Source organism: Centroberyx affinis, unplaced genomic scaffold (genome assembly GCF_046629955.1).
Source record: "Centroberyx affinis isolate AG114_WGS23_722 - 3 ecotype Tasmania unplaced genomic scaffold, CSIRO-AGI_Caff_v1 ptg000767l_1, whole genome shotgun sequence".
Taxonomy (NCBI): Eukaryota; Metazoa; Chordata; class Actinopteri; order Beryciformes; family Berycidae; genus Centroberyx; species Centroberyx affinis.
The window spans coordinates 47,929-64,685 of NW_027279377.1; the positions used below are offsets into that span (position 1 = coordinate 47,929).

At 43.6% G+C, this 16,757-nt stretch overlaps 1 protein-coding gene across 1 annotated transcript in view; it reads left to right on the forward strand.

The window, feature by feature from the left end:
* Positions 1-16,757, forward strand: part of kif6 (kinesin family member 6) — a 54,824-nt gene that overhangs the window by 15,183 nt on the left and 22,884 nt on the right. Inside the window, exons 9-12 of the mRNA XM_071520101.1 lie at positions 564-650; positions 6,066-6,169; positions 8,047-8,152; positions 10,325-10,478. Coding sequence (XP_071376202.1) covers positions 564-650; positions 6,066-6,169; positions 8,047-8,152; positions 10,325-10,478 — 451 coding nt within the window. The remainder of the gene's footprint in view (positions 1-563; positions 651-6,065; positions 6,170-8,046; positions 8,153-10,324; positions 10,479-16,757) is intronic.

Consider the following 16,757-nt stretch of genomic DNA (forward strand, 5'->3'; position numbering starts at 1 on the left):
TAGTTTTGATTTGCTTAACACATTTTTGGTAACTGCATAATTCCATTTGTGTTATTTCATAGTTTTGATGCCTTTACTATTATTCTAGAATGTGAAAAATAGTAAAAATAAAGAAAAATGTGGTGTGTCCAAACTTTTTACTGGTGGTGTAGCTTAGCCTTGCTTGCTAGCTCTGTATGTCAGTAGTGATCCTTAAATATGTACTCTCCTTAAACCTCCTCTGGAAGCTCTGGCTGTTGAAACACAGCTAAAACAAGCTTTCCTCACATTTTTCAAGACACTTTCTTGCTGCATCATATATCTTGCCCCATAGAAATGAATGAAAAGCTGTGCATTAAAAAGAAAAGAAAAAATGTGAACATACCTTGATTCATCCCCACAGAGGCCTGCATGTAGAGAAAATAGATGAATGAACAAATCAATGAATGAATACTAAATTAATATGGGGTAAGCAGAGAACCAAACATTGCTAGTATAATTAACACATTAATATGTGATTTAGTATGAATGGTAAAAGCCCATTTGGATTCACCCTTAAAAAATCACTCCTCTGTTTTCTTCAGGAGTCCATCTCTACTTGTCGCTTTGCCCAGCGCGTAGCTCTCATCAAGAATGAGGCGCTATTGAATGAAGAACTGGATCCAGCTCTGGTGAGACAGCCAGACACTCACAACACTTCAGCAGTCACTACAAATACCATAGCTGAGCCACACAATCGCACCACAAAGGCATGACTTAATGTGCTGCTACGCTACAGCCAGACCCTCCTCACAGCTTCCAGACCTTAAATTGATCAGCGAATAAGTTGCAGCGAGGATCCAACTGCTAACTGTAACTAAGTGTAACCCACCGTGTCCTTAAGTGTCCTCTGTAGACGTCCAACACCAAATTGCTTTTTCCAGTGTCAGACAGTCATGTTGGAAGAGGCGTTTTTCCACCTTCGGCACGCGGACGCCTGTCCGTCGCGTGGTATTTAGACAGCTCGCAGGTCCTGTTTGCATTCTATCTCCATCTTGTTTACATACCGTCAGCTCTGTTATGGCATATTTTATCCCCAAACCTCACAACGTCTCGAGGATGCGTCCAGCTGGAGACGGATGTGTATATATGCCTTTGCACACACACATACGTAAGCAAGCGCAAACGCACGCACACGGGCAGAAAGGCGGATTTGTTCTCGCCCGACTGCTGTAGATGTGAGGGTGCAAAGTTGGCGATGATCTGACAGTGTGCTTTCTTTGCTTTCACTTTTTCAAAGTATTTTTATTCTGTATTTAGATTTTTTGTTTAGTGGGAAATTAGACAGGGAGACAGAGAAGGGGAGATGCAGGAGAGAAGCAAGGTTTTAACCCTAGACAATGGGAGTAAAGGGATAGGCCCCTGTCTACCTGACTCTCTCTCCCTCCTCCCTTCCTCCCTGTGCAGTACCTCTCGCTGCTTTGCTTTACCACAGTACACCAGGAAACAGACCTGGTAGTTGCTGTTCGGGCCCCTTGGGAGATATACAGTAGTAAGTCATCACCATTATACCCGCTTCCTCCCCTCCCACCAGGATCTGCCTGGGGATCAGCTGCTACTGTATTACTGCTACTGAGTCTTGGCTGGCCACTTGCAAACCCTGCAGAGGTATTTTTAAGAGAGTCTGCGGCCGGCCCAGTAATTGTGACGGTGTCTGGCTGCTCCCAACTGGGTCCGGCATGGTTACAGCTCCAGGCAAACCCGAACTCCATGGGCAAACTCCTTGTCTCTGTTTATGGATTTTTGGTGTGTTTCTCATTTCTCCGTTTTTTTTTTTTTTCTGTGTCTCCGTCTCTCTGCCTTTCTCTGTCTGTTGCTCTATCTCTCCCTGGGGTAAAGAGAAAAAAAAAACCCAAGGCAGCAGTGCAGTTTGCCTATTAGAATGATGTCATTCATCTTGGTTTGGGGTGACACTCAGACTCCCATTTTTGGCCTGCCCCGTCTGAAGGCACACTGTCTGCTGGGTTTGCCTGCTCTGCTAATGGATTTGAAGCCTGGAGTTTGCCTCTCACAATCTCACAGTCGGTGTTTGGTGCACCCTTCAGACCACACACTACCTTTACGGACCTATACTGTAGCCTGCAGGCTACAAAATCCACTTCTTCAAAGGAAACATTCTTTAAAGGTAAACATAATGCGAGGGCCTGAACAGCAGGAAACCAGCCAGTCCAGACAAAATATTTAACAAGTCGGTCATGGACGGGGAAGAATGAGGTGCTGAAAGTGACCTGAGATCATAATGCAGTCAGCTACTGAGACCAGACCATATTAGGCTGGTAGGTTCCTCTAACAGCGCTAAGGCCACTCTTAATCCTCCATGTAGACCCGACTAATCTTGGTCCGCAATCATTGGAGGAGGTAGTCAACTGTTGTCAAGGCTGCCAAGGTAGTTGCACCACCTCACTATTTATCTCTCTCCAACTATGCCAAATGTGCACTTTGGGGAAAATTGAGCATATTATGCAGGGATGCTTAGTGGTTGTTGAGTTGCGCTGAATTGCCATCCCTATTTTCTGTAATACCAGGTTCTTTCAAGGGTCAAAATAGTTGATCTTATGGTGTTGTTATGCAGTTAAGCAGAGGGTAATGGGAGGCTGTGTGACCCTCTTGAACCTGGACCCTCCCTACACTCTTACACACGCACACACACCAACCCGCTTGAGGAGGCCTGATTAGCGCATACCTGTGAGTCAAACAGAAGCCTGCTTCTAGCCCGCCAGAGAGACATGTTTGCGAAGCTGGTGTGAAAATTCCTGCGGTCGGTCGCTCTGCCTGCCCTCCTTCCCCTGTCTCGTCAGAGCGGCTTGCATTCGTTTGCGTCCCGCTTGTTACTGTACTGGTGGTAGGTGCAGTGCAGTGCTCCTCGCCCCCAGGCTGTCCACAATGTCTAAATGGTGCCATGCACATAATACAGCCCATGTGTTCTTGTTTTGTTATGGAGGATAAAAGACCTACTTTTGGGTGTAGTAGGAAAACATGCCTCCTCGTCCTCCATAAAAAGGGGCCCCATAATAGCACCTTGTTTGTGAGTGGCGTGTGACATTTTACATGCATTTTGAAGTATAATCTGTAGTTTCACTGCAATGCTTGCAGTTTACTGTTGGTGGCTTTCCACACAGGATGGTCATCTGCTAAAGAATACTGAAGAAGAAGCGATAGATCTTTGTTTGTGACTCATGATCTTGTGTGTCTGTTGAACCTGAATCTAAAGAGTCAGTTTAATGTTTCAAACCTTCAACATCTTTGTCATTGCTGTCAACAGCACAAAGAGAGACACAGTGAGAGAGAGAGAGTGAATTAATTATCTGAAATGTCTTTGCTGGCTCCAACATCTGTGTTGTCGCTAGTGCCGCCACAATACCAGTTCATGTCTTTTCACCACGTTGCCCTGACCCCGCGTTCCATAAGATATGCTGACATCATCGGTCACATGGCCTGAGTCAGGTTTTATTCTGAGTGTATGGAAGCCTGTTGTGGTGCTGTGGTACCAGCGCGGGCTCGGCGCTCTGAAATAGACTGCGACCGAGTCCGCTGACCAGTGACTGGCGGTCAGCCTTTGAGGATGCAGCTGGGAGTATTACATCAGACCATGGCTGTGCGGTTCCAAAAAAGAGATACAGGGAGCGGCTTTGGTGAGGGACGGTCAGCTATGATATTCAATGTCAAAAAATATGATATGGGGAGGATTATGGACGAAATTTGCCTTTAGCTAAGTGGCACCTACCCAAAACCACATAGCGGGGCTGTTTCTTTTCAAGAACGTCTCGACTTTACAATGTCTGACTTGAATGTGGCTCTGGATTTAGAAGAGGTGGTCGCTAGAAGTGGCGGTGCATTGCTGAGTTAGATCACTTGATCTGACCTTTGACCTTGGTTTAGCCTTCAGTGACCCCTGGCTCCCTAGCAACTTTGTGTCAGGAGTGTCGATGATTCTGGCACGCAGTTGCCACTTTGTGTTGTATTTGTCTTCCGCTACTGAGACCATTCCAGTCTCACAGTCTGCCTTAGGATTTTGTGGTGTGGTCAGATCCAGTGGGGATAGTTAAAGTGGGATTTATACTGGAGAAAGAAGTGGTTTATGTGAGAAAAAGAACATTCGCCACTTCTTTTTTTAGGCAGTTTCATATGTTGTTTTCGTGGTGTGAATGGTGTGTAATTTTTATTACAACTGGTCCAGCTTCCTTCCAGCAAACACAGCAAACATTGATTTCGGTGCCAGGTCATTCCAGCTATTGTCTATTTAACTGTAATGGAGGAAGAGCCATTCTGTTCTTGAATTACTTCCACTTTTTCCTGGGATTTGGAAAACATGTGAATGCCCATTTCACATCAGTCTGGTCAATCAGTATGGTGTGCTTGTTTTTCACTCTCACATTTCAGCATAGCGTGTTGAGTTCAAGCTATGACATACTACACCAGCCATGGCTACTAGTAACACAGTATGAGGTACTAGCTTGCTGCCTGGCATCAAAGTGAGGGCACATGTCAAGTGGGTTCACCTCTAACCCCGTAACCCTGGTGCGGACCAGAGGTTTAGGATTTGGTCCTAATCCCACTTAGCAGCAAATATCAATCTGCTGCACTGACAAGAAATAAAGAAAAAAAAAATGTTGTTTGTGATGTAGAAGAATGCTCGCCTTCAGATGAGGTCAACTCAAACAATGCCATTATCATCTGCGAGTGATCATTTGTTCGATTAGTCAGTCATCAAAGAAAATATTCCTGTAAACACTGGCAGCTCACTGTAATTAGTCAAACAGTCAATCAATTAATCAGACAGTCGATCAATCTGCAATCTTACACATCTCAAAGACACACAAAGGACATTAAAAAGCACAGAAATACCAAGATCCCAATTTGTCCCGTCAGATTAGCCAGTATTGTTGTCAGGATCAATTCTTTGTAGCTACTCCTGCACAGTGCCCCTTCATCCATGATATGAACTCGCTAATCCTTTTGGGTGCAAGACGCCTACTGATCCCCTCCTAGACAGACACACAGCCGTTTAGACTTTGACCTCTCCATGCAACGACCCCTTGGACAAGGGAAGAGGGAGAACCAGAGGCTTATCTCCAAAGATTAAAGGTTACATGGCAGACAGGCCAGGGCCTGGACCCAGTTGTTTTTGGTGGACTCTCCTTTCATGCCTGGAATAGCTGCGACGATAAAGTCCACATGAAGCTGCCAGGCTCCCAGACGTTCCGTTATAAGATCTGTTTAATCAAAAGTGGCTATCTGGAAGCTACCATTTCTCAGCAGGTAGGGAATGCAATATCTGGTGTAGACAGCTTAAGAAATGTCTTGCTGTCGGGTTGAATCAGCGGGATCATATTTTAGGCTGTTTAGAAAAACAAAGTCCTCCCATCATATCGTCTCTCCTCCGATCGTTATTTTGACATTAATGTGCATTCTTGCTGTTAGTGTTTTTATGCAAAGATGGCTATCTAAGTCCTCGTCTAAAGACTGGTTTAAGAGGCTATGTCTGGGCTCGGTGAGATATTCAGCTTTTTTTTATATATACAGTAACCGGACCCGGACAGTGGTTACTAAGGGCAACCAGCCCGTTGGCTCGGCGCGCGGGGCCTTAACCAAACACGTGCGGACAGACAGAAGCAGGAGGTTTTATGTGTTTCTTTTTGCCACCATAGCTGGTTAATGCTATTTTATGTTTTGGTGTGGTATGAGGAGCTTCCTGTGTTTTCTCGCTGGAGCATCCAGTTGTCTGGAATCGCTTAGCTTTGTCCTGAAAACGCATCAGCAAGATAAGCCACAAGATAATTTTCAGGAGGATTCTGTCATCAGTTGGCAGCGGCGAAATAGCCTCCGTCTGCATGTGTTTGTGTGTGAGTGTGTGCGTGTGTGTGTGTGTGTGTGTGGGTGTCTGTTTGTGTGAGTAAGCACGCATGTTTACATCAATACACGTGAATTCAAGGCACATGTTGGTTTTCACATGTGTATATACAGTAGGCTATACCTTTTTGAATAGTGAAACTGCTCCTCTTACCTTGCTTTTTGTGTGTGTGTGTGTGTGTGTGTGTGTGTTTCAGCTAATAGCGCGTCTAAAGAGGGAGATCCAGTCGCTGAAGGAAGAGCTCTCCATGGTGACAGGAGAGCAGAGAGATGACCGGCTAACTGGGGAGGAAATCCAAAAGTATGTCACCTCGTATGCTTCGATTCCTCATCATTTCTATCCCAGTCATTCATTCGCTCATTTGTCTGTTAACTTATTTCAAGATTAATGTCCAATATCAAAGTTCATGTCAGCATGCACAGCACACATAGCATAACGCCTCTGCTAAATGAGTAGCTCCAAAGTCAAAATGAGCGACCTTCTCTCACCGTAGCAGGAACATAGATATTATGGCTTGTGATGCTATCTCCAGATTTACGATGACAGATGAGGCAAGGGAATAAAGTCACTGAAAGTTCTGAGTTTAGTTTTAGAATGTTCCGGAGGAGCTCGCAGCAGGCCTTTGGCCACAGGATCATGGGTTATATGTGTGTGTGTGTGTAATGATGTGAGCAGCAGTAGACCTCGGTGAGCCAGTCATCTCGGGACAGTGAGGACGGGAATAGTGCTGCGCTGGCCCCTGTCCGCCTTCCAAGATGTTTACAGCACCACCTCAGACCCGGAGAGGAGAGCAGACGGTCTTTTTTTGGGACGCTAATTTGTATTCGTAACGCTCGCGACCGGGAGATTCTCGAGCAGATATGTTTTTGTGATTTATGACTATTTGGGGTTTGCCGAAAGTGCCTACATGGCTTACGCTGTTGGCTATGCGTCGTTGCTGAGTTGAAGCCTCGTTCACTGAGGCTTAACCAGATCTAATGGTGTTTCCCGAGGCTCCACTTCAGCCAGGACTGCTTTATTTCTGCTGCGGCGCTCAAACGGCGGAGGGACCCAGTCGAGTCGGGGGGCCAAAGTTCAGGCCTAGAGGTTCCATCAAGCACTTGGCACATCTCCCCTCCAGCGCTGATGTATTTACCGCTCCCCGGCCCCCTCGGTCCGGCTTTTTATTATTTCCCCTCTACTTGGTTGATTATCCCCGGTTTCCCCCCAGTTTGCGGTCAAACTCACGCGGCGGGACTTTAATGATGTCTGTTGTGACCACATTCACTGACATGCTGACTTTTCTTTCGCTGTTTCCTCCCCGGTTAATGCCTTGACTCATCCCCAGTGCCAAATGATCGTACATATGAACATTTCCTGGCTTATTTGTTGTCACATTTCCAAAGGCACATATATCTTCAGTCCTACAGATTTTGACTTTCGAGTAGTCTATTCTCCACAAGCAACAGGTCCTGCTGCCCTAAACTTCTGTCAGAATTCAATATCAATTCATTCCCATACAATCTAAAGTCAGTGCTGTTTTTTTTTTTCTTGCTTGTTCATTTGCTGCGCTACATATCATCTCACGCCTTGGAAAAACTATTTGGAAACTGCTGAATTCTGGCGTTTGAAAGATGATGGTTCTGCTCTCCCTAAATATTGTACATGGCATTGAAGGGCATTCTCCAAAATCTAGCTTAGTATCAAAACGCCCTGATGACTTGCAGGGCCCTGAAATAAGACCGCTGCGTTTGTTTTAAGTCCTTCCTCGTGTAAACGTAGCGTGTTTCTGCGCTGTCAATGTTACAGCGGAAAATGAAGACCGCAGGTCGTCGCGCCTACATTGGATCTGTCTGGATGGTTGCCCCCTGGTCTTTTCCAGTGGCCGCTTCCAGAGCTCGAAGAACCAATGTTTGGACTATCATCTAGCGATAGTTTATCAACAGGCCGGCCCAGTGGAGCTGGAACACACGTTTAAGTAAATAGTTTTCTTTGACTGGACCCAAATTTTAAACATTAGAAGCTCTCCTCAAATATAGATCTTAACTGTTTGAGTGCCTGTTGAGCCTGTGTTGAGAGTGATGGAGAAGGACTGCAGCATGGAATGTGGCCTTGGTTTAAGCTCTGGTAGGTTATTAGAGACTGTGTGTGTGTGTGTGTGTGTGTGTGTGTGTGTGTGTGTGTGTGTGTGTGTCCAGGTTGGAGGAGCTAGTCAAGGCCTTTCTGGATGACCCTGATCCTGAAGTGACACTGTCACTGGGACCGGACATGAGAAAAATACATTACTGTTTCTCTCTACTGAAGGTATCTATCTGTCTGTCTCTATATATGTGTGTCTATATCTTTCTATATACAGTATCTGTTAATCTAAGTAGCTATGTAGCCAACATTTCTTATTGTCTGTTTCCCCCTCCTCCCTCCTATGTAACCACTATCAACATGTATTGTTGCATGTTGCATGTTTTGACCAATTTCCATTTAAAATCATGTCTCTGTGAGGTGTGGAGTTTGACTTCAGTGTAAGGAATCATTAGAGTGCATGGGTGGAAGAAAGAGAAAAGAAACATATTTGACCAGCACAGTGTCAATGAGATATAAGGGAACAGGTCTCATCTGCCCATTTCACTTCATCCATCGGCTGAGCAGTGGCCAGCTGACCACTCACTTCTTTTAAATGGCTCCCCCTTCTGACCTCTGCAGGGAGGTGCATTACTTTTGAATGAACCACAATGTCCTTCCCTTCTTTTCAGATGGTTGATGGTTGTTGGTAGGTGGTTACTTTCTGGCCAAGCTCCATCATCTTTCACCTAAGAAGCTGATAATAAACCTTAACCTGTCCTGGAAGTGTAACCCTTTTAAGATCCATTGACACCCAGCCTCACCCAGTAAGGCTGTTGGTTTTCCCATGGCCTGAGCTGAGTCTAGACACTCAGTGTTTGCCCATCTTTTTTTCGTCAGCTAATTAGATGCACGGTGTCAAATGTTGACATGCTCTGGTCACTGCGTGAGTTTAAACCAGAGCTTCTTAAGAATTCTCACCACGGCTAAAAAAACTAACATGGATCTTAACGGCAAACATTCCCACGACAGGTCGGTACTCATCCATCTACAGTATACTCTATGTCAGTGCAATTTTTCTGTACTAAAAAGGTGAAAGTAAGGATGTAGCAGTCAGTTATGAATCAGTGTGTAGAATTCATCAACAAAACACAGCATTTGGCATACCCGTCCACCATTATGAAACAGACAAAATGGCAAATACTAATGTGATTCATGCACTGGCTAATTTTAGATGGTCAGTAGAATATTGTTTGGGAACTGATAAATAGATTGAGGTTAGGGTTTGGCTGGACGTCCAATCCACAGACTACAATTTCTAGTAAAAAAAAAAAGAAAAAATGCCATTTGCATACTATTAGCATAATGTTGGTAGAAAACACATTCTGAAAGTTTTTGTTTGGGAGAAAGTTGGATGCATTATAGATTCAAAAATAAAAAAATGAATCCCTATCTGTCAAACAGCAGCCGGTGGCCCACCGCTGCTAAATGGACACAGGGAAAACAGCGCAGCGCTCACGCAGGGAGAGGTTCCCCGGCCCTCCTTCGGGTCGGAGTTGGAGCAGCCACCAGAAGCAGTTCCAGATCCCGCTCGAGTGTCTGTTTATCTCTCCTCCGGTTTGTTATGATCCCCAAACTCCATCTCCCCTTCAGTTTACATTCCTCCGAGCATCACCCCAGTCACACTCCGGTGATTCTGGAGGAATTTGGATCTGGTTTAAATTTGATTTCTTTCTCCTTTGTTCTCATACTCGGCTCACCCTTTTGCAGCTCTCTCCGCCTGTCCTCGTTTTTCGAGGCGAGGTTCTCCTACTGTATGTGTGTGTTTCCATATACATCCCCAAAACTTTCCAGGACCACCCTCATCCCCCACTCCCAGGTCTTTGTACCATTCTCTTGCACTGTATCTTCTCCACTTGGATTGGCATCGCACCCACAGGACCATTTGCCAAAAAACAGGGATATCTCCCCTCCATGTGGACTAGCACTCCTTGCATACTGAAGCATATATTGGGGGGAAAAAACAACATTTTAACAGGTTTCCCACCAGTCATGGAATTTCTGGAATATCATTGAATTTTGTGAGGTATATTCCAGACAGGGAGTATAAGGGAATTTGATAAATTCTCTCACATCATTAACCAACCACAAAGGAGTATCATTTTTAGGTCATGGAAAGTCATAGAATTTTACGACAGGGCCACAGTGGGAGCCCCGTTTAAAGGCATAAAAGTCTGAATCTATCACGCTGTCTATCAGTCACTGAAGGAAAATGACATGAGACTGAATGTAATTTCATTTCAACAGCCGGGTTTGGACATCCTGACTGAGAATCTGTTTATCTACAAAAAGTGGAAAAGGAAGTATTCTCTCTACTAACTTTAGAAGTCGTTAATCTGTCTGTGCTTCCTGGTACAGGTGATGATCCGGGAGAAGCCAGCTGGTGGGACTGGGCGAGGTGACGGGTGGGTGTCACCAGCAGCGGCGGTGAGGGAGGAAACCCAAGACAGCCCCAGTCCAGCAGATCTGACCAAACTAAAAGAGATGTTAACACAACGTGATAATGAGATCAGTATCCTTTGACAAGTTTGTGCAACTTAAAGCACTACACCGGCTTTTTGGGAGTTTGGCCCATTGGTCACCCAATATCTGACGAGTGGATTGGTACCAAAATCATCTGTGTGTCTCCAGTAGATAGCTCTGTCCGGTGCGCATGCTAACACTTTAGCATACAGTATGTTAAGTAATTGTAGGTGATTAGCATTATCCAGAGTGTAAAGATAAACCTTTTAGTAATGCAAAGTTGGTGTTGGTTTTTATTCTATGGCCTTTAGATTCTTAACATCTGAAAACAAAATGTCAATCTTCATCATTTGTGAAGACCATTCCGAATCAAAGTATCGCGGGAAGAGAGAGTTAATTATTTCAATGGCTCAAGAGGTAATTCTGTCTATTTTACCAATTGCCTAAACAAGCCTGGCAGGTCTAGATGTGTTTCATTAAAGTTAATTAACCATGGAGCTTTAGAGCTGCTACAAGTTCTCATTTTCTCACTTTTAGGATAATGCTAGCTGCCTACGATTACTTACTGTATGACACAACTATTGGAGACACAGAGGATTTTGGTGCCTTGTCATATATTGGGTAAGGTGACCAATGGACCAAACTCCCCAAAAGTCTGTTTCGTCTTTTAATTTTTTCCACACTATAATGCAAGCCTGAGGCTGCATTGCAATACACCACATTGTTTACGGTGTTCTTTCCAGAACAGTTTCAACTACTACAGTGGAAGTATTGGTCATACAGGTTCTGTTTGGTTTGGTTCAAACTTCCCTTAGTGTCTAGTAAATAGAATACAGTATAGTGCACAAGGCTAACTAATATAGTGTATAGTAAAGTATCTTTTAGACTTCAGCCAAAATATAAATTTTATTGTTTCTGCGTCTAGCCAGACAATTTAATCACACTTGCTGTTGATAGCGGAACCTTTATTTGAAGATATTTACCCTCAAGTAAATCTGCCTGTGTTATTGCATGGCTGGATTGCAGTACTTCTACAAACACATGAATTATGAAATTGAAGTAGGGTTGAATTCATCACCAGTCCCCCAAAATACACATGAAATGTTGTTTTAATGTGCATGTGCAGATATATCTTCATCTAATGACTGCAGTTAATCATAATTACTATTAATCATAATTATAGTATTTGCGTTTAAAGATGATATTTCTAATGGCTTTTTGGGATGATTCTTGCCCTTATCCCCCCTTCGCTGCGGCTTGTCATTAGATCACAGCACATTAGTCGGAAAATCGAGATGTCTACTTGATTATTTAGCCACAAAAACCTCAGCTCTCCAAAATAAATAGAATATTATCATGAAGATATTTCACCATAGTATGTCTTGGAACGAGTACACGTAATGTGAAATCCTCTCTTCTTCATTGTAAATTTTCCCTTTCAAAATTACATGCAGTGGTTTTCCACATAATGCAGATGTCATCGCCAAAATTGCTATTGTATGGGGTAGATTACATTTCAGTGTTTAAAAGTACATATTTTTGATTATGCCCATGCTTTACTGTACATATTATCTTTATATTGATTTTTTCTTCATTTTTGTAAAGTTGCAGTAAACTGTCCATCCTTCACGGTGGTCTGTCTGTGGGATGTAATGATCTTCTCATAGTTTGGGTAGACCAACCTTAATGCGATGACATCACCTCCAGCCATATCCCTAATAACCATCTAGATTTGGACTCTTGCTACAACTAAAGCTCGTATCCGCTCGCTAATCACCATCCTCTCCATGTCTGTATAACCGGTGTGTCCCACCCCCTCAACTCGGCCCCGCTGAAACTGTTGCTGGGAGGCATCGGTTCCTGTGCCACAGGTTTAGCGTCGCCAGACTGATGCTGGGTCTCTGCAGGGTTAATTATGGGAGAGTTTCCCTGCGGAACAAAGGGGTGTACCCTTACCCACCGCCCCTGTGTGTTCCACTGCAGGGTCGACTCCAGTGGGGCACCTGGAAACGGTTAGCCGGCCCTACTGGAGTGATGACACATGCACCGCTAACGTGGAACATGATGATAGAGCAACAAGGAGAACTAACAAACAATGGTGGATGTTCAGAGCAACGTAGAGTAGGATGTGGCTCTCGGTAGCATTTTAAGTGCTACAGCACATCTTGGCGTGACACGAGAGCCCATGGCTTCTCTTTTGTAAATACCACATAAATCCCTCAAAATCCTCCACAATAGCAAATACAAGGCACTGCTCAGCAAGGCCCAGATTGCGTCACCTTGGTAAAATGTAGTCACAAGTCTTTTTTATCAGCCTACAGCAAGTGGGGTTGCAGTAGAGAAAAGCGTCTGATTCCCACTAATTCAGAACCCATAGATTGGCCCTGCTTGTCCAAATGAAATTTTGCTGTTGGGTATGTACACACTCTTTCATTCCTTTGGTATGAAGCTATCACAGAGTGGCCGGGCTGGTAAACATGAGCGTGCTGTGCGCAGTTTACTGACATCACATTACAGGATTTCTGGGTATTAAAGTTCAAATGTTTCAGTTACCTCCCGCTGCCATTTGGAACCACCAATGTGTGAAGTTGCCTCATGCAGCTGTACCTTTAAATTAAGGATGTAAACTAGCTCATTGTACAGCTCAGTGGGTAGAACATAATGCTAACACTGTCGGGATTAGTGGTTTGATTCCTACTGAGATCACCCAAGCTAAAAATATGTGCACTCATCGTACTGTAGTTCGTTTTGGATATAAAGCATCCCCCAAATGCCCTATTGCTGTATATTTTCAGCATATCTATTGAGAAACTCTGCTGTGGTATGCAACTACGTAATGCTCAGAAGAGTTACGCCTTAGGCTGGATGTTGCAAAGATTTAACCTTGATAGAATTTGAGTTATTGAAACCCACCTCAGCAATATTTTTTTAGTATCTTACTGCACATCCACCTCTTATTGTTTAACCTGAACTCATGCTAGATGTTTGGGGACTTGCCATAAAGCAGCTTGACAGTAGTAAGCCATTCATTTATTTTATTTAACGATTCAGAATGGAACGTAGGTGTAAATATTATGAGATGTCTAGGTGGCAGCGATCCAGGAGTATACAGTGGAATAACTCAAACTTCAGGTAGAAAAGATGAATGGTAGTATTAACAAGCAGCTGGATTGTCCAGGTTTATTTTCCCTTGGCTCACATGTGCTGCTGAACGTATCCAAGAAAGAGATTTGGCTAATACTAAGTCATAATTGGGAGTTTGATAAGGCGCAGGTAATCTGTGACAGTGTGTTTACAGTTATTGGCAGGGATTTCCTTGATTCCCCTCACAGCCCTGGCAGTTGTTCAGTGTGAACTCTAACATCAAGACTTTAGATTCCCCCTGGTCACAATAATGCCCCGAAATTCATTGCCACGACTCAAAGGCCCCACGGTCTCCCCTACCTCAGGCTCACGGCTATGTTGCTTTATGTACTGCGCTAAAGAAGTTTATTCACCTCAGACTTTCTACTTTATTGTACAGGAAAGATTGGGGAGAACATGGGAATAGCAAGCAACACAGGTCAGGAGCTGAAAGGGAACCCACAACATCACCATCAAATGGCTTGCACTCCATTCTGATTCTCATGTAAGCCAAAACAATTTCTCTTTTTTATGTGGGTTGTAAGCTTCTGACCTGCATGAATAATTTGCTTGTATAGTTGGAAGGTTTGATTTGATTTGATTTGATTTGATTGGGAATTTAAAAGCACAACAACTCAAAAGAGTATCCTGACACCAAATCCCAGAGGATAGCACTTAAAAGCATTACTAAAAACACTTATTTCCAAAGTGGTCCTCGATGGAAATAAACAAACACAATACATAAAGAAAACAAACAGGTCGGTTGGTATGTTGGTTGGCATTTCATTAAAAACAGGCAGCGCTTTGGGTACACAGCTGATATTTCAGTACTCACAGGAGAAAGTGGTCCTGATCTTCAGCTATGTGACCGCTGTCTTTTCATCCAACTAACCACTGTTCTTTCAGAGGTGACCATTTCAACAGTAATGCAGTTTTTCAGCCAGGTGTACCAGTGCACAACTTCCCATGTGCCTCAACCCTGATTGGTCAAAGCAATTCATCTTTTATCTGAAGCTCGCTCTTCCTCTTAAGCAGCCAAAAGCACATCCATACAGTAGTGGTGACAGGACGGTTATTTTAATGAAGATTTCACATGTAAGCATGTAAGCTCTGAATGCCTGAGAGTGTGAGAATTGAACTAATTGGCTTGAAATGTCAGACAAAAGCTGTAGGCAATTTAGAAGGGTTGCAGACAGCGTTATAAAAAGACTACTGTGCATGATTCATCTTATAAAGCTCTTGACTTTCAATTAGTCTATGCAGTGTGACTCTTGAGCTCTTTCTCAACATACTATCATACCTGCTGGTATGAATGTTGGAGTGGATAGAGGCTAACTTTTCAAACACACACACACACACACACACACACACATTTACCAGGGCATCGTATCGACTCAGTAACCATTCTCCCACAATGCTTGGGATCTTCCATCACTTTCAGTAAGGGAATTCTATCCCGGCGTTCCCACACAGTAATGCCTTTTACCTCTTTCCAACCTCACCGTATGAAAGTTATACTTGTGTTCCCACCCCAACATCCGCTCCAACATCTCTGCTTGGGATAAAACAGGGACTCAACAAGCTTGATATGTAATCATCATTACTGGGCTTATTCTGCTGGTCATGAATATATAAACATATCATCTAGTGCAGCCATAAGAGTGTCAAGTAAAAATTGGTAATCTTGTTGTTTACTTTGTGATCCAGCTGTGTGGCTCATCACAGTTTTGTGAGAATATCAATTGGACAATGCAAAGAATTTCAAGTTGTAAAATATAGATGATGCCAAGAGTTGAGGTTTGTTGCCAGCTGGAAATTGTTTGCGTCTATATGCAAATTGGCGCTGATTGAATGAAATTGCCGACTCTTATATGGCTCCATTGATCTTTTCACAGATGGAATATGTTTGCATGGTGTTGGACTACGCTGATTGTAGCTGAATGGTCCTGATTTGTACAGTGGCAAGTGAAGTGGCAGGGAAACCGGTGGTCATTACCCACCGTCCATACTGAGTGTGTGAATCAGTCTTGTTATCACTGAATCTGGTGAAAAACAGTAGACAGTTGTTTTGATTAGTGTATGCACACTACCAGTCAAAAGTTTGGACACACACATTTTTCTTTATTTTAACTATTTTTCACATTTTATAATAATAGTAAAGACATCAAAACTGTGAAATATCACAAATCGAATTATGCAGTGACCAAACAAAAACAAATCAAAACTATCTTATATTTTAGATTCTTTAAAGTAGCCGCCCTTTGCCTTGATGGAAAGGCAAAGGCTTTGGAAAGAAATTCATACATAGGCATCAACTTCATTATTTATATTTGTCTGAAAAACACATTTCAAGCATTTAAGCATAAGACTTAAGATCAGAATGGCTTTAAGACAATGAAAAACACAGTACAGTCAATCAGGTGGGTCCAAATGTTTGACTGGTATGTGTGTGTGTGTGTGTGTGTGTGCATTGCATTGCATAGGATTAAAGTAGAGTTGGGCTAAAATATAAAGAAGAGTGAATGATGGTGAACATTTCCTTTGGTTGTAAGCCCGCTTGCCACCTACTGCTGTGCTGTCTCAAGCATTGACATGAGCACTGGCATGGAGGGGGTGACTGGCATGTCTCGGGTGTGTTTTGGACAAGAGCCGTCTTTTTAGTCTGAGTGTGTTCCAGGCCTCTCGATGGGAGAAGCCTTCACGAACGCAACTCTGCTCTGCTCATTGTCTAAGAGGCTGACCCTTTACTCCGATCTGCTCTGCATCCAAACCAATTGTGGTCAAATATAGTTGTTTTTGTTTCTTTTGAATCATTATAAGGCGTACAAATTTGAAAGCACTTACAAAAACAGCTCTTTTAGCATGATCGACCACTTATCCTTCAGTTTCCATTCAGTTGCCCCGCTAATGCGTTTCTGTCATCTATTTCGGTAACATCTGACGTGTCCTGTAATCACCTCTGTGAAGCCCACCGCTGATGCTGGCCAGAGGTCGCTGATTACAGGTCTCTGGGCCTGTCAGGGGCTGTTTGATGTGTGTGTGTTGACGAGCTGTGCCTCGTGGACGACTGCACAGTAGGATATGCCACTGTCCAAATTTCTCAGTATTATCTTTTATTCCAGCTAGGTGGTAGTGTCTAGAAGTGTCAGCATCGGCTGTATCACAGAATTACAATTCTAAGGTCGAGTGACCACAATATCGCCGG